Source organism: Pteronotus mesoamericanus, unplaced genomic scaffold, assembly GCF_021234165.1.
Source record: "Pteronotus mesoamericanus isolate MK-2021 breed Mesoamerican mustached bat unplaced genomic scaffold, CSHL_Meso_final contig_246, whole genome shotgun sequence".
In the NCBI taxonomy this organism is placed as follows: Eukaryota; Metazoa; Chordata; class Mammalia; order Chiroptera; family Mormoopidae; genus Pteronotus; species Pteronotus mesoamericanus.
In genome coordinates this window covers 8,181,646-8,202,951 of record NW_026555104.1, presented here as the reverse complement: position 1 = coordinate 8,202,951, position 21,306 = coordinate 8,181,646, and the positions used below count along the sequence as shown (strand labels likewise).

The window sequence follows — 21,306 nt, the reverse complement described above, 5'->3', positions numbered from 1 at the left end:
AAACAAAAACCTCAAGGCAGCAATTCTACTGAAACTGTTTAGAAATATTACATTTTTTTTGTATGCAAAAATGTAACTTCTAAAGAGAACAGGTCATGAATCTTTACCTTCTGTTTTAGCAACTCAAATCATCCTTAAAACATGATCAAGTGAGTGGGAAGGACCTCGGTAACAAAGGAAAAGCTTTGTTGCATAATTTAGCTAAACAAAATGGAAAGAAAAACTTTTCATATACATATGTAAATTTGTGAACTCAAACTAAATTAAAGTAATTATCACATAGGGACACTAATTTTCTTCCATTTAAATTCATGAAGTAATAGAAAAACTGGATTACAGACTCAGTATTAGATAAGATTTCATCTTATTTCTTCTACTGCCTAAACTAAAATCCTCAACTACAGAAAAAAAAAATCCCTACCATCTTGCTTTTGCCCAAACACTTCTAATGATCTGTTTATAGGTTTAGTAAGCACCACAGGGGGCCAGAGATGAAGTTTCCCTGGAGAGTGAGACTAGGAGAAAACATAGGAGTGAGAGCAGTTATTTGTAGAAGTCTCCTGCCTTAAAGGACAGTTTATGACCGTAGTTAACAGAAAGTAGCTGCTTCATAAAGAATCACAGCATAAAGAAGTAGGCTTTACTGAAATGGTATCAAGTTTATGCTGGTACATTCTTGGGATTAAAAAGATTCTAAAGAGGACCTGATTCTCAAGTGGAGAAATATTATTTTGTATTGAACTTAAAATACAGGAACATGACAAAGAAGTTTTCAGTTTTTATCCAGCAGGATCCAGGGAAAGACATCCTGTTAGACATTAAATTGTCATCACTGGAAAGATGAAATCAGAGTCAGCAGGCTTTTCCGTAGTGGAGAATGACTGTCAAAACCACCCAACTGTCTACTCAATTGTCTGATTAATAATTTGACTTCGCAGGTATCTTGATTCTAAAAAGGAAGAATCCTAGATAGCAGAAATGAGGATGCACTGAAATGGCTGAAATGGTAGATCTCTTCATGGTTCCGTGCATCTGGTTAGCCAATGTCATTTCCTGATTGGCTGATCAACTCTAGGTGCACTTGCAAACTAGAGTTTCTGAATTTAGGAGTCTGGAATTAGTCTTGGGACTTTGGTAGCCACTCTGAGATAGCACCAGCAAGCTTTCCTTGACAACATTTACCACATTTTGCCAATGTATAATGTGCACCCACAGTTTTCTGCACACTATACACAGGATTATTATACCCATGTATAATGCTCATCCTTATTTCCCCTGCCAAAAATTTGGGCAAAACGTGCGCATCATACATGGCAAAATATGGTATTTCATTCTAAGTTTAAAACCAACTGCTCTCTATTTAGTTAATAAGTTTATATTACATTGAATTGATGATCTCTTCTTCCTTAGAATGTCTGAACACTAATAGTTATTTTTTTTGGAACTACATGAATAAAGTTTAATCTCTTTCTTCTATTATACTATTTGGCCATTCCAACTAAAGATTTGTCAGTTTTGTTGATCTTTAAACCAATTTTTGTTTTTTTTTGCCTTTTTCCTATTATTTTTGTATTCTCTATTTTTTTGATTTCTGCGCTAATCTTTTTCCTTCTCCTGCTTGCTTTGGGTTTGCTTTTTTTTTTTTTTTTAAAACAGTGTCTTAATGTCAAAGATTATAGATATGAGATCTTTTATCTTTTCTATTGCAGGAATTACATTTCCCTCTAAGACGGCTTCAGCTGCATCCCGTAAGTTTTGGTATGTTGTGTCTTCTTTTCCAAGTGTTCTCATTTTCCTGTGATTTCCTATTTGACCATTGGTTATTCAGGAGTGTGTTATTTAATTCCCACCTATTTGTGCACCTCCTAAATTGCCTTCTGTTATTGGTTCCTAATTTCACTCCGTTATGGTTAGAGAACACACTTTGTATGATTTCAACCCTTCTAAATTTATTGAGGCTTGCTTTATGGCCTACCAACAGTGATCCCCTAAACTCTTGCAAACACTAGTTATTATCAGCATTTTAAAGTTTGCCAAATTATAGTTGAAAAATTGTATTTCATTATTTTGATCTGAATAACACTATATGTATTTTTTTAAAATTTGAAACAAAATACCCCTAAAGTCACCTAAACCTGGACCTCTATTGTGAGGTCACTTTTTAATATTTTCTTAATTCCAACTTTGGATACTGGTGTATTTATATCAGTATCTCTTCTGAGGTCATTCTAGGCAATATTTTTCTTAAATTCGCCCATTTAATATTTTAAAATTTATTTGCATAGTTTTACAAAATGCTCTTTTATAATTATTTTAATTTCCTCTTTTTCTCCTTTTCTAAAAAAAGTATCTTAGGTTTGAAAAACCAGCTATGCCCCTTGCCTTCCACTTTCTGGCCTGCACCTGTTCCACTGGCCCAGCTGCTATTGTCTCCACATAAATAATTGTCCACACACATCCTGCTTTGGAAAAGCAAATATATTCACAGGATATAACCCTTTCTCTGTCCCTTCCAAATCTCACTATGTCCTTCACTCTTTTCCAAACTATGTTCTTCCTCCTTCTCCCCCTATTTAAAATAGTAATAAAACACGTATAAAAAGTCCTTGATGACCATTAAATACAAGGCAAACCAGTATGTGCTGTGAAAGATACACATGCAGTAAAACACAATCCTTGACCCCTCCCCTCCCCTGTTTTTTAAAAGAAATGGATATCAAAACTACCCACTTCCCTTGAGAAGGCTTTATAGCCCATCTCTAAAGCTGTAGCCATCTCAGATCTTCCATCAATGCCCCCGCCCCAGACAGTAAGTATAGCTCACCAACAACGTAGCTAATTATGATTTACTGTTATGTTTTACTGAAGTCATTTCCAAGTAATTTTCGTCTGAATCAGGCTCTTCCTTCCAAAGATCTGTTTCAAGATCGCCTTACCTTGCGGACATGACAGGAAAAGAGGACGTTCATGTATTTGTCCTTCCGTTTCAGTTCATTTGCAACGGGGACAAAAGTGCCTGAGGTCTGAGGTGTATCTGGCTTCTGAAAGAAAAAGGAAATGCGATAAAATGCCTATGCTTAGCAATTTGGATGAAAAGGCGAGCTTTTAATATACAGTTTTATTATTATGCTCATGAAGTTCCACACACATACTTTTTATCTCCCCATCCCAGATGGTACGCTACTAAAAAGTCATTTTAACACCAAAGGTCCTAGAAACATTTTTTAAAAAGGAATGGGAGAGAAGGTGAAATGTAGCTTTGGGAATAATCAATATAAAGGTGGTAGTTAAAAATAGTTGCTGAAATATGCAAGGGAAGGTTTAAATGGTCAAAGCCAGGTTACAGAGCATACCTAATACAGACAGAAGACAGAGCACCCTTTTTAAAGTGGGGGAAACCTCAAATATTGTACACCGAGAAGCAATAAAATGTTTTAATTTAGTGTCATTCACAGAAACTTAATTTCTGAAGGTGTCAGTCTTTCTATAATTCTTGGAGAAATATTCTTTTCTTTTCTTGTTAAGGGAGACAGTGATTCCACTGGGTTCTCCTGGACTCACCGAAGCAAGGTAGTTGCCCTCCCAGGCCCTTTGGAGCCCAAGGTCAGCCCTTTGACCCTTCAACATTTCCATGGCCGCAACCTTTGCCCTGACCTGGGGCAGGTCTGATGCAGGTATGCTCTTGATGAGCTGAGATGCTCTCCATCTACAAGTAAATAAATAAAATGCATTAGACTTCAGAAACACAATGCCATTCATCTCAAAAACAAGAATCTGTCATTAGGCAGAATTAACCAAATTACCTGTATGCTACCCTAAAAAAAGTAAAATGCCTCCAAAATATACACAGCAATTATGAAAATAACAGTTTTATGTGCACAGAGATGTCTGTGAAACTTGCTTTGTGGGGTGTGTGATCTGAAAACAAGTAGAATTTAGTGAACATGGACTCCCATAAGAGACATAGTTAGGGCACAGCTCCTTTGGATTCATCATTCATTCATTCAGCACATGCTTCTAGGCATCAGCTAAACTCCAGACGCTGTTGTAAGCAGTGGGGGCGCAGCAGTGAACAAACAGACGAAGGTCCCTTCTGCTAGGCGCTTCTTCTCTAGAGTGCATAGAGACGGTAAACAAGGCAATAGCATGTGCCAGCGCGGGGGCGGGGGGCAAAACACCCTGGAATTTATTTACAAAACATTGTGTATGTATTCTTACATGTTTACACTTCAGTCACCTTCAAAGTCCTCTCCATGTGATGCAATGCACCTATCGAGATGCTTTTTTCCACTGCTCAAAGCAGTTTCTGAACTCGTTGATTCTGATGCCTTTTAGAGCGGCTGCCATTTTTTTTGTTTCACCTCTTCCACATCAGCAAAACATTTCCCTTTGAGGACTTTTTTCCATTAGGGAAACAAAAAAAGTGTTGCTTGGCATGAGACTGGGTAAATAGGGAGGGTGTGGCACGGGAGTCAGGCCATTTTTGGTCAATAACTGCTGAACACTCAGCGCAGTGTGGGCAGGTGTGTTCCGAAATCACCCAACATGAAATGGGCGAAAGCGCTGAAAGAGTCTTAAAAAAAAATTCACTGAAGCCAAACACAGCCTCTCAAAATGCCAGCTGGTACACCGATAAAGGTGTGTTCCTAGAACACTCACCTACCACAGGAAGCCTGTACTACAAGGGGCTCGCCCTCAAGAAGATAATTCTGTTTTTTTGGGGGGGGTTCCCCCTCATATGATGCCATAGGTGCTATGAAGAAAATAAGGCAGGGAAAGGAGGCCAGGTGTGCAGCAGGGGGAAGGAACAGGGACCTGGGTTATTTACAAAGGGTGGCCTGGGAGGCACCGCTGATAAGGATACCTGAGCAGAGACCTACAGGAAGCAAAGGAGCCAGGTGTATAGCTGCTTGAGCAAGAGTCTCCCAGAAAGAGGAAATAATGAGTGTAAAGGCTGTCAAGTGTGTCCTTGCTTGGTATATTGGAGCACCAGCCAAGAGTCCTTTATGCTGGCGCAGGATGAGCGGGGGCTGGGGGTGGGGAAAAGGAGGGGCGGTCAGACGGAGAGCCAGGGCCAGCACCCACAGAGCCAGGTAGGTCGTTATCAGGACTCTGGCCTTTACTTTGAATAGGGTGAGACGCCATTGGAAGCTTTTGAACAAAAAAGGGATAAAATCTGACTTCCACTTTATAAGAATGCTCCGCTTGCTGTATGAAGAAAGGATGAAGGCAACTGGGCTAGGAACAGGATGACCAGTTAGGAGGCTACTATTTCCATAACGCACGTTGTAGAGGATGGTGGCTTGGATTCGGGAGGTCGAGGCAGAGACAGGTACTGGTTCTGGATATGTTCTGAAGGAGCACCAACAGGGCTTACTGATGGATTAAATGTGGGAGCAAGAGATCGAGAGAATGAGAGGATTTAAAGAGGAATCCAAGGTTTTTTGTCTAAGCAATTAAAAGCATAAGCTATAAACAAGCTTCCTGATTAAGAAAAGTAAGTACAAGGTCTGTTATGCCCTTAGCAGCAGCCTAGTCCTGTATGATACTTATGCTCTGTTCCACCACAGGAGCGGGGCACAGGGAGGCTGGAAGCAAACAGAATTTCCTTACATCAGACGAAATAATCAAGACCAGTGGTTCTCGAACTTTGCTTCCATGGAACACCAGAATGAGATTCAACTAAAATTGAAAAGCAGTAATCTTTTCCCCATTTATATACACAAAAGGTTAGAGAGATTGGTTTCACTTAAGATTTTCCTGAGGTGTATTCTTGTTTCAGGATGGTGGCTGGAGCCTAAATGTTTTTTCTCTCTCTCAAATTTCCACTGAAATAACTGAATGAATATAAAAATAAGGAAAAATCTATACACCACCAGAAAATGGGAGTGCTGTCAACAGGCTGGAGGGAGTGAAGACTTTCCGGAAGAAATGAAGCAGATGGGGTTGAGCTGACGGAGAAGCGGCTCCGTGCTGAGCAATCCACTCAGCAGAAGGAGATGGGCCCTTCTCCAAGGTGGCCCCAGGAATCCTTGAGCCCGAAGCAGCAGGGGCTGGGAGCAAGGGCAAGCGGTAAAGGATTTCAAGGTGAGGGCTGTTCCAGTTCCCTGAACACAGAATGGCTGGCCGTGGGGAGAGGAGGACAGCTACCATGGCAGAGAGGGTCAGAGGTAGTAGGTTGCCAAAGCAACAACCATGGAAAAAGTGACGGCTCAACACAACAGCGAAATCCTCTTCTCTACTTTCTATGGCCAAGAAACACTCCAGTGGGGCAGACGGTCCTAAGGCCATTCCCAAAGAAGCTGAAAGAATGACAGGTGGAGAGCAGTGTGGTCAAAGCCAAGGACACTAAGGACAGGGAGGCCCTACAATACTGCATAGCATGTTAAGCAACTGCCCCAATTAGGCCCTGACCCCAAGTTTCATTCTCAGTGGGGAGAGGTCCTTGCTCTGTCTGTCGGTCTGTTTTCGGCCTATGTGCCTGGTCAGCCTGCACCTTCCTCACTGCCCACAGTGGCCCAGGACAAGGTCCATACCTGTCTGACTCCAAAGGCATGCTGGGTAATTTGGAAGCTGACTGACACAACCATGGAGAGAACCACACAGACTGCTTATCCTATTGAGCAAACCTCCAACAGAAAATATGTGTAACAGACAACAAAGCTGCAGCCACAAAAATGACCAGCCTTGGTGACATGAAAAAGGGGATGAGGCTGGGCACAAACCAGGGTCCCAGCTGTCCCAGAATGAACAGTTACTATGAGGAACAGAGTGAGTTTACACACAATCAGGCATGCACTGAGATCTTAGAAGAAGACCAGACCCCACAATCACAGTGGAATCCTTTAACACACGTCTCTCAGTACTCCACAGACCAAAACATCCAAGAATACATTAAACAGAATATAAAGACTAGGTTAGGGGTTGGCAAACTAAAGCCTGTGCCAAATTTGGCCCATGGCCTGGTTTTGTATTCTCAAGCTAAGAATAGTTTTACATGTTTAACAAAACCAAACCAAAACAAGGTAAAATATGTGACAAAGACCACATGAATATAGCCCACAAAGCCTAAGCAAATTACTATCTGGCTCTTTACAGAAAAAGTTTGCCTTTGGATAGATCAACACAACTAGCTAGGCTCATTCTGAGTGGGTGTACGTGCATGTGTTTGTGATCGACAAACTGAGCAGACACATTATTTTCAAGATGCTCACTGACTATAAGCCCCGAGACGGCTGGAACTGTCTTTTGCGTCTTGACTGTCACCATACCCCTGGAACCTAGGTCAGTGCCTGTGGCACAGCAGGGATGGAGTATATGTCTCCTGAATAAATTAAATTTTATGAAAGTTAATCAATTCTTGGCCATACATAAAACCTCAAAAATCTAAGGAAAACCATACAGGCCACAGCGCAACATAATCAAAATCAGTAATTCTTTGCATCCATTAAAAATATTACATAGATCTTTATTTATTGTCATGGACAGGTCTTCAACACAGATTTATTTATTTCTTTATTCTCACCCAAGGACATTTTTTCATTGCTTTTTAGAGAGAGAGGAAGGGAGAAACAAATGAAAAGGAGAGGGAGAAGCAGTGATCGGCCACCTCCTGGACATGCCCCTACCGGGGGTGGAACCTGTAGCCTTTCAGTGTATTGGATGATGCTCCAGCCAACCGAGCCACACTGGCCAGAACTGCAAGAGTGATTTTTAAATCAAGTCATATAACCATATATATATAATCTTGCCTGTATACCAAAAGAGCGGGAAAAAGCCAATATGTGACTCTGTACACACACACACTCTTATAGTAAGAGCCAATATTTCCCAAGTTCTTATTATGTGTCAGGCACTATCTGAAATGCTTTCTATACATATTTACTCATAATCCTTTCAACAATTCTATGAGCAGGCACTATTATTATAGCCCTTTTACAGGTAAGGAAACTGAGGCGCAGAGAGGTTAGCTAATTTCCCCAAGGTTACACATCTAGTCAGCGGCAGAGCTCAAATAAGGGCCCAGGCTCCAGGGCTTATGCTCCTCGCCACTGTGTCACGCTGTCTGTTACGTGTGTGTGTTTGTAAATGAAGGACAAAGATTTGGAAGGGTAGAAACTAATTGTTAATGAGATTATTTCAGGGGAAAGAAAGAAAATGGGGAGAGACAAGTGGAGGTGTGAACGGTTTCAACTTTATATCCTATATATATACTTTTACATTATTCTGCTTAAAAAATGAGGATGTATTCATGTATCACTTACTTTTTAGATTATGTCAAAAATGCAGGTTGCAGAGAATACAATTCATGAAAAAAATTTTATCTGTGCATTAAAAAGGCTGCCAACTTAGAACTAACATTTACAGTATTATACCTGAGAATTGAGGTGTTTTTGCTTTTGATAATTTTGTACTGTTTGAATTTTTCTTTTCATACACAATCATTTCTTTTGTCAAAAAAAGCAAATGAGATATTCAATATTAAAGTGTTTTCTTCCCACGCACTTTTCTTTATCTTCCAATATCTACTTTACCAATTTACATTCAGTGTCTCAATGACTTCAGTGCTCTATGTGGGACACCATGACACCAAATGGCACACTCGAGGACCATTAGCTTAGTTTATGTGACTAAATAGCTGCATCTAAGACACAGCTAAATATATCTGGTGCATATGGCAACAAACAAGCTAAAAAATGAGGAAATAGGAACTACAAATAACTACATACTCAGATTCAGGGCAGTTTACAAAAAAAATGAAGCTCTGATGGAAAGATACCAAATTTTACATGGGTGCTTACTTGCTTATTATTAATTTATTAATTTAATGTTAGAGAAACGGAGGGAGAAAGGGAGGGAGAGAAACATCAATGTGTAGTTGCCTCTTATGCTCCCCTACTGAGGACCTGGCCTGCAACCCAGTCATGTGCCCTGACTGGGAATTGAACTGGTGGCCCTTTGGTTCGCAGGCAGGTGCTCAATCCAGTGAGCCACACCAGCCAGGGCTTATTTTAAAAAATGTCAGGCTCTAAAACAATTATTTTCTCCCTTGCATTTTAGTATCACCTATGAGACTTTTAAAAGGACCTCTGCTTGGGCCCTACTCCCAGCCCCATTAGACAGGACTTTCTGGGGGTGTCAGTTGGGCAGTGGCATGAATGATAAATTCCTCGTGAATTTAAGGCATAGGATAGAGAGCCATGTTCTGAAGGGGTGAGCAGAAATTTTAGTTTGAGTTATGTGCAGTGATTTTAACAGTTTTTGCTACAAGAAGAAAGTAGAGTTTGCACACCCACAACATCTAAAGTATGGCTTGATGCAGGGGTGGTGGTATACTGCTCTCTTGCTTCAGGAAAAATAAATGGGCAGTTCCATTACTTTCCGAGGGAAAGAGATACCCTTTGAAAGCTACATCTACAAAACCGAAGACATAAGGTAAAAGAAAATGTTCCAACAGCAAATAACTGAGCCAGTATCATGGTCTAAGAATTGTGATTTTATATTGCATATTACGTGTGCTGCCAGAGATGGATGCAGCACATACTAACAATTCTTACCTGTTAAAGACCGCTTGTAGGAGCTCCTCAAAACGGCGAAGAACTTTAGGAGGGGTCGGCCACTTCACGTGCTTCCCATAGTCTTTCATGGTCTTGGCGCCATGGAAGCGTCTGGCCACCTCACGGATGTATGACTTCACTTTGTAGTGCCGGTAGGATCTGATAATTGTCAAGGCTGCCTTGGTCCTCTTGTACCGCATGCGGGCCAGGGTGCCCCGCCACACCTGCAAAAGAGCGGAAAGAAAAAGAAAACATTGCTGGCTGTCCAAGCAGCAGATAATTGTGAAATCAGAGGCTCCTCTACTTATAAATTCAACTGGGGAACTTGCATGTGCCACGAAAATCAGCCCGAGCCAAGGCATGTCAATTCTACCTGCCACCAACAGATGGCGCTGGGAGTCAGGTCCATCATTGTGGTTGACTTGTCTACACTGGAGCGTGGGCTGAATTTGAAGCACAGTCCTGTTTTAATTTTACACTCATGAAAAGAAGAAAGCCAAACTACAAATATCCTTGGATAAATATTTTAAGAGTGTTGAAACAAGCTGAGTCAGAACCAAAACCCATCAACATCTGTAGTTCTCTTACGAAACCTAGTTTTACATAGATTACATACATTGGCAACTAGCGTAATGTCACATTGGATTTACAGACAGATTTATACACTGCCTGGGCAGCCCCTCTCCCAGGTGCTATGAAAACTCCCAAGAATTTAGATGTACTCCTTGGGAAAAGGTAAAACAGATAATACCATATGAACCTTCGTTAAAATCTTTTTGGTGCTCAGAAATCAATCAGACAGTATATAAATGTCTCAATGCCAGCTTTATCCAAGCATAGGGAAGCTGGAGATACTTAAGTATTTTTCAGGATCCTCTGTCCAGGTTCCTATATTTCTCAGTCTCCCAAGTAAAAAGAAATCTGGTATAATCTTCATCACTGGCTCTTCCCCTATATATGTTCTCCACCACCAACCTCTTTCTTCCATACTATTTCCAGCATAAACCTTTTTTCCTTTCTTCTTCCCTTCCCTCCTTCCTTCCTTCCTTCTTTTAAATTTATTGATTGATTTGAGAGAAAGAGAGAGAGGGAGGGAGGGAGTGAGATGGAGAGAAAGGCGGAGGAAAGAGAGAAAGATACGAATTTGTTTTTCCACTCACTTACGCATTCCTTCGTTGACTCTTGCATGTCCCCTGATGGGGATTGAAGCAGCAACCTTGGCGTAGCGGGACGATGCTCTAACCAAGTGAGCTAACCAGTTAGGGCCCTTTCTTCTCTTTGCTGCTATAGTCTCCAATGCCCCACACTACTCTGCTTTCTTTGATAATAAACTCCTTGTACACACCACCATCATGTTCCTGTTATTCACTGCTGCTTCTTAAATGACCATTCCAATTCCCAGACTGATGGTTTTACTTCCCTCCCTGTCTCTGTCCTCTTAGGACCAAGATTTGCAACCTCTAGTTTAAAGTCTACCATATGGGTTCTCTAGACTCGTCAGGTTTCTTTTATTTCTTATTAAATCTCCAACTGTGCCCACAGTTTCTTTCAGAAAAACTCATGCAATGCCTCTTTTATTCAGTCATCTTAGGCGTCTTCAGGCACACTCCTAAATTGGCACCGTGTATTTGCCATGTTCTCCTTTTTTAGCCTGCTGTGCAATAAAGGTAGATTTGTTTGCACACGACATGTGAAGGGGTCAGGACCGAAATGAGGAATTAGCAGGTCAAGAAAAACCATGATATGGAAAGGAAACACAACATGGAAGCAATCTGTGACGGGAACCTAGAGTTCACATATAAACAGAACATATAGACAATGGGGCAATGAAAACTAACTCATCACTGCAGGTGGCATCCATACAGAAATCCTTTTTAGTCAAAATGGCTCTCTTCTTTGCAGCCAAATCCATCCTGCAGATGGCTTTGTTACGCCTCCACCCAAGTGCTAAAATAAAGGTCCCGTCTTTAGCATCTTGAAAAAACCAAAAGAATACAATTACAGGGTGGAAGTCTGTGATTCAGTTTCTCAAAGAAAACACATTTTTAAAGTTTCATGCTGTTTGTTGCCTTTTTTTTTCCCTTAAGAAGAGGGAAATTAAGACTCCCTGGAGCTACATCTATATAGGAAACCAATCTTTAATTTTCAACAAGTGTTTTGCAGAGCTTTTTATTAAAATGTTTTTGGTTAGATTCTTTAGTAATTTGGAAAAAAACATTTTATAAGTGCATTTTAAGGTGTAGGGTGTTTTTATTTTTTGACCACCTTTAAAATTTCATCTGTGTTCTTGGTTTATTTAGGTTTTGTCAAGTTGAAAATCAAATAGTACAAAAATGCGATAAAAAGGTAGCAGCTCCTCTCCTTGACTCCCTGCCTCCCAGTCTAGTCCCATTCCACACAAACTGTTTTAACTGCTTCTTCTGGTATTTACCAATAATACACATGCTTTTATTTCTTGGTTAACCCTTTTGACTCTATCCAAATTACAGAATTGGTGACTTAGCTCTCTCTCGCCATCACTCTAACCTCTCCTTTATCATCCTAATAATAATTGCATTTAAAATTTTAAAGTTGACAGTGTTTACATTATTACATGTTATATTAACTATGCTATATATTTTAGAAATAATTTATGTAGTATATATACTATATTTCATATTATATATTTATTTGATTCACCGGTGTGCCAAGGAGTATAATATGACTACCCTTTCATTACTTTGTCAAGTAAATTTGCTTTTACTTATAGTTAACAGCTGTCTCATTTTAAAAGTCTGCTTTATTTTCTATTCATCTACTGTTAATCTTTGGCAAATGCTGTAACAGACCCATCAAATGATCAGCAATAATTTTTCCAATTGTCAAGCACATCTACTGAATCTCTTTCTTTGATGTTCCTTGTGTCCTTACGCTCTTCAGGCCCACTGCTCTGTGCCTACCTGAGACTTTTAAAACAACTCTTTCATGTTGAGCTTTTGTTTTTCTTTTTCTTAGTTTTCCTCCATCCAACAGCTTCCCAGAAAGGTGCATGGCCAGTAAACTTCTCTTTAATTTGTGAGCACAGAGTAGTTGCTTGGAGCATTATCTGTTTCTTGGGGTGTCAGAGTAGAGTAGATGAAAACTGGCTCTGGACTCAGACCGCCTACGTTCTAGTCCTGGCCCCACCTTTACCAGCTGGGTAAAAGTGAGCAAACTTCTTAACCCCTCTGTGCGTTAGTTTCCCTGTCTGTAACCATGGGGTTGATAATCATGTTTATTTTGGAGTGTTGTGAGGATTAACAGAGTTGATACACATGAAACACTTGCAATAGTGCCTGGTGGGTAGTTGGAACTCAATATGCATTGGTGGTTATGACTACCTGAAATCTTTGTCTTTAGGAGCCTGTGCTCCTTTTTTTTCTTTTTGGTTATGTGCAGATTTTTTTGTCTTAGTCACATGTTAGTGTGACTTGGAAACTCTTAATGAGGGTAAGCCATTTCTTCTCAGGATTCCACTTATCCCAAGTAGTGTTTGATTGGGTATAACTAAGTATATTTTTATTCTTCCACTGATCATGTGGACTGGAGGTTAATGACCGATATGCCTCATCCAGTCTTTCAGTTGCTCAAGCAGAGTGGAGGAGGCACAGCTGGGGCCTTGGGTAGGTTTGGGTCACTAAGTTCCTTCCTTAATACCAATAAAATAAATGCATCAGAGGTTTGCTTCACTGCCTGGGCTGTACCATAGACTTTTGACAGGTTGGATACAGGTATTCTGTTTTCCATGTCTCGTGGAACTTTTCCTTGGTTTGGCTTTAATAATTATTCCTAGCAGATGCTTCCCATGTTCCTTGCCCACATACTGATGTACCAGAGGCAGGAAAGAAGGTAAACTTCTGGACTCTTCTTGTCTCTGGGAAGACATTGTCTTGATGGAAGAAAGGGCCCCCAGTGAAGTATGGGTTATTCCAAGCTTTCCCTCTGGGTTATTTTTACACTTAAAGTAAGAACCTTGAAAAGCAGCGAGACTTTTCAGAATTCCCTCCTGTACTTCTCTACTTCCAGTCTTCTCTTTGAAGAACATTGTGATTTTTTTTTTTAGCACCTTCTTTCAAGTTGGCCCAGTTTTTCTTTTTCTGGATGATACCTCTCAAAGTTTATGGTATGAAGCTGAGATCTCTTTTTGGTTGCAGGATTGATGACATGTTCTGTTATTTTTACATTTTTGTTAATTTCAGCAAATTTGGGGGAAAGGATTTTGTAAACCTGCAGTTTTATTGTCAACTTTACCTGAAGTCCCTTAGGCCTTATTTTTTTTAACATCAGAAAAAAAATAGCACTGGATAACTACAGAGGAGAATGATTTTATGCAAAAAATAATTCATGTATTTTTCCTTGTAATCTAATCTTTTTGGTATGAACAGATATGCTCTCATAAAAAATTGTGTCACTGTATGTGGGAAGGTTGTTGTTGATTTTTCCATCAAGGGTCTGCAGGTTGGAATTTAAGGTAGAAGACGATCTTTCCATTTCCCTCTTGTTTAAAGCAGCTGAAACTGTTGGGTTTTCCAGGAGTCATACAAAGTTTACCTCTGCAGGGCTTTGGCCTGATGATGGAGCATCACAAAGCAGATTATAGTTAATAAGCCAATGCTTAATGTTTGTTTGCATTTGCCTAGGGAGATTCAGCAAAAAACAAGGGAGTCAAAGAGGCCTTTGTTACACCCCATTCACACTGAAAGTGGAACCAACCAGACATTATATGCTTTAGGATATGTAAGGGAGTAGAAGCTGAAAGCTGAAAGAGGTGCAATGGGACCTGGGAGGGGAAGTCAAACAGAAGATGTAAGGTAGACAGGAGAGAGACAAAGGAGAGGGCAAGCAAGTCATTTCTTAGGGAGAAAATACAATAAGAGGCAAACAGGCTGACTCCGCAGGAACAACTGAGGTCTAAAGAGAGAACGTAATGGCAACAACACATGCATCATTGTTATTGAGGTTTGGATCCAGCTCTTCTCTTCAATACTTTGACCCCCCACAGTCAATTCTCAACAGAGCAGCCAAAGTGATCCTTTTAAGACCCAAGTTGGATAATGTCACTTCTCTGCTTAAAGCTCTGCCATGGCTCTCCATTTCCCTCAGAGTGAAGGTCAAAGTCCCTCCCCAGCCTCCAAGGCCCATGCAACCTGGTACCACTGTGTCCTTCACCTCTCCGTTCTCTCCCTTCACTCCAGCCACATGGGCCCCTGGTACACCCTGTACAGTCTGGGCACCCTCTTGTCTCAGGGCTTTGTGCTAGTTTTCTTTCTGGAATGATCTTCCCCCAGATATCACCTGGCAAACGCTTTCCCCTCTCTGAGTCTTTGCTTGGTTGTCACCTTCCCAATGAGACTGGCCCTGACCATCGTACTTAAAACTTCACCTTGTCTCTACTCTCAGCTCCCGGTCCTCTCCATTCTCCTTATCATGCTCTATTTTTTTTCTTGCTTCCAGCATGTAACACCTTCCAACATATTGTGTAATTGGCCTATTTTCTATTGTTTGCACTCCTCCCTCCCTGGAATTTAAGCTCTACAAGGCTAGGGTTCTTCATCAATTTTGCTCACTGATAAGTCTCCACTGCTTAGAACAATGCCAAGGACAGAGTAACCAATCAATAGTATTTGTTGAATAAATGAATGCTTTCAACTCCATCTCCCAAGCCTGATAGTGAATCTTTACTCTTAGCTGTTATGCTTTCTGTTTTAAAGAGCTCATGCCTGTTTGCCACATATTCCTTATAAAAACACTTTGCTCTTATTTTGCAAAAGCAACACCTCATCCTTCCTCTCCGAAAGGGTGATTTTACTTTATACACTGCTCCTGGCACTGTATCCGTTACCTCTGAATCCCCTCTTCTTCTATTTGTCTTGATCCTGGCCTTGTGAGTGAGAGGTCTTCCTCAGATGTCTGGGGATCCTTGGCCATCCATGCATGGAAGAGCAAAACACCACTTGGAAGCTCTGTGTATCTGCTTTATGAATAGTGAACTTTGCGATGGGGTGATTAGGTGGGGACAACCATCTGTGGGGGATCCCAGAATGTCCATATCTTAATTAAAGTGTTTTTTAAATTTTGCTGCCCGAATTCTGAGTGAAGGCAGATGGGAGGAGCCTATAGTATCTTGACTTTCACTTAATTTCCTTGATTCCAACATGGTACCTGACCTGTCCTCTCCACTGTGCCTGGTGTTCCCAAGCCCAGAGCTTCTCTGGCTCAACTTCTTCAGAGTAAAATTCTTATGTCAGAACGAGACCGAGGTAGTCACTGGGATTTGTGAGGCCTAGGAGGAGACCTGGGCATCTCATTGGTCTTATTATAGATTTTCACTCAACCTGCTCCTTCAGCTCTACTCCTCACCCCTACCTGCCAAGGTAAGTGGCCCCACACCCCCCTACCTGCAGAGGTACCTGGTCTCTCCCACTCCTGAATCTTTCTAGAGTCTTGTGCTTGGGTGAACGGGCTTGCCTGTCTGCCTTCTCTGTAGGCACTTAGATTTCAGCTTTCTCTATCTGTTTGGGGAAGTAACCACATGTCCACTCATTTCCAAAATTATGTAGATGCCTCTTGTCTGCTGTTGTTTCCACCATAGTTCTATTTGTCCTTGTGGGTTTCTCCAATATTTATCCCTTACTGCTCATTTTCAGGTTTTGAGAGGGAGTGGAAATAAACACAATCTGTCATGTTTAACCAGAGGTTTGATTATGCCATTTTAATTCTGCCATGTTTTCCTCTGGTGCATACTTCCTCAGTGGTCAGGCATGTCAAAGCAACATCTGTCAGCCATTAAAGTACAAGTTATACTTTTGAAAAAGATCTGGATTCTAGGTTATACCCTATTAAGAAGTAGGTCAATTACATATCTTCAGTTTAGTCTTGGAAATAAACACAGACCAGCTTTCCTTTTTTTTCTAGTTCTCCATGTTTTGTTTTTGTTTTTGTTTTCTAGTCATTATTAGTGTTAGGCCTGTTCTGACCTGTTCTCAAAAAGCTCACTGATGCTCTGACTTGGATATTTTTTTGATTTCTACAACCAGAAGCCTTCAAAATTTCAGTTTCCCAGACCCTTAATGCCTAGGGACAACTTTTAGGACAAACATCTTTCCTTTATTTCTAAAGTTAAGCTCCCCATATAGTTATTCTGACAGTTTTCACAGTTTATGGTTGTGAAAAAGTTGTGGTATAAGAAAATTTATTTACGTACTAGGCTGAACTCTGAGAAAATTGTAAAATACACAAAACCTATATCTGGTATCCACATACCCCATCAAGTTAGAATATGACAACTGCATCATATGTGGGATATTTCATGATTGATTAATGAAGGCTTGGTCCCTTCTAGGAGTTATTTTAAAGGAAGACTCAAAAACAGAAAAACCTGCCTGAGTTACTCTTCAGCTTAAATATCACTGCGAGGGACAAAATGAATAAAGACCTGAGGTACTATTTTTTTGCTGGTGCATATATATATATGTATATATATGTGTATATATATGTGTATATATATGTGTGTATATATATATGTATATATATATATATATATATATTACAAGAATAGCAGTTTAATATGTACTAAGAAGAAAGTAAGACCTAGTGGATATAATTTGTAGGTTCTTAGCATAATTCTTGACATAAAATTCCTTAGTTTGACACATAAATTAATAGCATTTTGAGATGACCTAGGGGAAAATTAAGGAGTAATGAAATAACCAAGTCTTTAGTCAATAAACAAACTTTAAAATAAAATAAAGATACAGGTCCCCGCTCCCCAAAAGCACATGCAAGCCTGATCCTTATAAGCTGTGCTGGGGGACTTCACTATGCATGTGTGAGGGAACATATGCCTGGTGGGGTGTAATTTAGAAATGACCAACCCTGAGCTGCTTTATCTTGGTCTTGTAGACTAACTTGCCATGTTAGTTGACTTGTGAACCTTCATTTAGGACTCACACATTTTTATATATGGCCTGTCCAGATCCTAGCAATTCTTTAGTGCATATAATTGTTGCCTGTTAATCATTACTTTACCACGATGTGGCCTTATCTGACAACCTCCTGTGATTGTAACTACAAAAAGCAATTGGACTTCTTGGTCAATTACTGTCGGAAGACAAGCTCAACATCAAGTTTATCAATACCCAAATTACAATTGTTTTAAAGACAAATGAAAATAAAATTTCCCCAGCCAACAGGTTAGGTCAGGCTGATGGGCCTTTCAGGATTCAGCCTTATTCCAAAGCAAGTACTCTGTGGAGCTGTACTAAAGTGGTGGTTTTCTTTTGTTTGGTTTGTTTTCTTAGAAAAGGAGACACACAATTGGTAATTCATCATTGAAATCTCTCAGGTTAAGGCTTTCTCAAAACTGCCTTTTGACACAGAACCACAGGGTTCTGGTCAAGTGTTTGGGCATTTGAGCAGATCCGATGAAGCATGCGGGATGTGGGGAGGTTTCCAATTTGTCTGAAGGCACATACCACCTTGTCAACCCCCAGACCCACCTCCACCTAATGTCGAGGTGCTTCACCATCTGGTCAGGGGACAGCGGGGTTTTTTCCCTGCATAACAAATGTGCTGACTTTCCTTCCTTTATGCTTAGCATGTAAAACATGTAGGACTCCTTAAAATTAACCCAGTATACTTTTGCTTCAGATGATTAAAACTAATCTCAATTTTGAATATTTCCTTAGATCACTCAAAAAACTCAGATAGTAACTGATGTTTGAGAAGGCCAGCCAGAGGTGCATCCTAACATTAATTTCTATAGAGTTCTAAAGTGAATTCTGGAACATAGGGCCTTTGAAATGCTCCCTGAAAAAGGGGTTCCATTTTCAGTAAGTTTGGGAAAGCTGTGTACTGTGATTCCTTTTCAGAGATTCATGATGCACGTTAGCATATTAAAAGTTCTGAGAAGTTCTATGTAAATAAACTGGTTTTAACTTTGTTCAACAGAATTTTAAAAAACATATTTGACTGTAGAATCCTTTGTACACATTAATTATTCATGTTGAAGGGAGTCAAGATATGCCTTCCCAAAATATGCCACTTTGGCGTAGGCATTATTTTGAATGTTTGTTAATTCTACAAGAATTCCCCAAATTCCTACTTGTACATGCAGTTTCTCTAGGGAATATGAAGGAAAACAGGAAATACCTATGCTGTCCTAGGAAAGCCCAAAACGTCTATGAAACAACTGAGAAACAACTACAACTAATGCCTTAAAAAGTAAGATATGGTCAATCGCCACAACGCCGGAAACCTCCGCGTAGGGACGCTTGAGCGCCCCGCACAGCCAGGCTGTTTAAAGGAAGTCCAGCACTGCTGAGCGGACAGCTCCCTGGCTGGCACTGAGCGGGGCTGGAGTGGAGGGAGTCCTGTCCTGGAGGGCGAGGATAGCATTCCCCGAGGGACTACTGGGGGAGGCAGGCAGTCAAACTTTGCAGGCTTATGGCCTTTGTCACCACTGAAGCAAGGATGTACACTAGATGATTTATCAGAGTACTCAAAAGTATATTCTATCCGTGCACCTGCTGATAATGAGCAAAAATTAAAAAAAGTTTTAAAGGTTTTTTTTTGATCCGAGAAGTACACGAGGAACTGACAACAACCACTGTCTTCGATTTTTTTCTGACTACTGTTATTACCTCAAAAGGAAGGGAGAGAAAACATTATTTCACTATTATGTGCCTGGCCTTGTGCTAGACACTCGACATAGAGTAAAAACAGGTATTTTAAAAGCATTTAATCTTGACATATTATTTATATAGTGCTGTTACGTTTCTTTTACTCACCATAGAGAAAGCAGTGAATACATATGACATAAGTTTCTTTAAGTCATACATTAATATATTGCGCTGGCAAATGCTTGGCTTTGGGAAACAATCATTTTTAGACTAGGGACCTTGCTTCTACAGAGGAATGCAATTAAGGCACAGTGCTTGCTGGCAGCCTGGCTCTGGTTGAAGGCAAGGGAAGATGGTGTTGGCAGGCTGCTTATACCAGTGTTCCTCACCATACCCCGGCAACCCCACATGTCATCAGTCCTCATTGCTCACTATGACGGTGACACTGGGTGAAGATGTTTCCTAAATCTTGGGGGAAGAGAATAATTCTGGAAGAGGTCCCTTGGATTTCTTAGGGTAAACATCAAAGATGCTTCCTCTTTTCATTTTCTTGTCTTAGATTGTAAATGATGGAGAAGTGGCAGGATAAGAAAATGTTTACTTATTAAATAAGGAAAAGATACTTTTTTAACAGTTTTCATAGGACCAACTGAACAGAATATGATTAAATAACTATGAAGACCATTACTGGTCATAGTTCAATTACAAAAAGAAAAAAATACACGTGCATTGTTTGGGTGTATGGTTTATCATAATAATAGGTGATACATGTGATCAGAGTAGTAAGTAGCTTATACTAGAATACTGTTGTGGTGATATAGAAAGAAATGTTGCTATTTACAGAAAAATCTAGGTACAATAAAATGCTGGATTTGCTCAGTGATGTTTAGGTCTTACATATGCACACATATAACCGTCTTTATTACTAATTTTACCAGAATCATAACCTTGTACTTGTAAACCTAAAATATCCTACTATCTAATCTATTTCCTCCCCAAGACATATTTTATAACTATATTTAAAAATTGAGGCTTCTTCATCATATACCAATCAAGCCAGAACAGATTTAATGGAATCAACAGGAATATGATTAATTTTTCAACTGACTTCCCTAGAATGTATTTTGAAAATAAATTTATCGGTCATTTGTAATTCTTTTTTTGTAAACTTTTAAAAATCCATTTCCTTTGGACTGCTTTTTTTATTGATTTGTATGAGCTCTTTATAAATTAAGAAAACCACCCACCCTTTTGTCATTAGTGCTTTAAATATGTTTTCCAGTATGTCAATGATCTTTCGATACTATGTATATTGCTATACAGAAGTTGTTTAAAGAATTTATGTAGTCCAGTGTATTTTAAACAAAACTGAGATCATGTAATAACCATAAAGTACACTCCAATGCTTTCTATTTGATGTATCAGGTACCCTGTCCCAGGTGATCAGATATTCTCTCATACTGTAATTCTGAACGGTCTCACAGCACTCAGACGGATACATCTAATTCAGTTAACCGACACCCTCCTGTGAGATACTTGTAGTGTTTTCTATTTTCTAGTATTATCATTGTACATAAATTCCCGCACACATATGATTTATGGCAAAGTTCTAGAAACAGAATCACTGTTATGACCCATTTATGTTTTCAACTGCCACATTAATTAAAGTACACACTAATCAACTGACAGGATAATATACTGCTGCTATGATTAAACTGCTTTGATTTTTGTTATCTAACTTTTAACAATTCACTAGCTCTTTGAGTATCTTCTTTTGTGAATTTTATCTTTCTTTCTTTACTTTACATATTCATAATTTTACACAATGATTTGTAAGGGCTTTTCATACATGAAATAAGCTAACCTTTTATTACATTCACAAAGATTTCTTAGCATTTTGCCTTTTACCATCTCCTGGCCATGATTATTTGGTTCAGGTCAATAAAACATGAGAAGAGTTTTGAGAGGTGTTTCTGAGGAAGAAAATGTTCTCACTTTGCTGAGAGAATGTACAAGGACTTCTGGAAGTGACTCCTCGAACAAGGAGGAAAACCTGCGGCTGCTGAAATTTGTTAGCAAGCCACTGTGCAACCACAAGGGGGAGCCACACT

The 21,306-nt window shown here is 39.9% G+C and overlaps 1 protein-coding gene across 1 annotated transcript in view; it reads right to left on the bottom strand.

The window, feature by feature from the left end:
- MYO1D (myosin ID) overlaps positions 1-21,306 on the bottom strand; it is a 303,106-nt gene that overhangs the window by 129,974 nt on the left and 151,826 nt on the right. The window contains exons 17-19 of the mRNA XM_054573135.1: positions 9,558-9,781; positions 3,562-3,706; positions 2,937-3,041 (exon numbers count right to left, since the gene is read on the bottom strand). Coding sequence (XP_054429110.1) covers positions 2,937-3,041; positions 3,562-3,706; positions 9,558-9,781 — 474 coding nt within the window. The remainder of the gene's footprint in view (positions 1-2,936; positions 3,042-3,561; positions 3,707-9,557; positions 9,782-21,306) is intronic.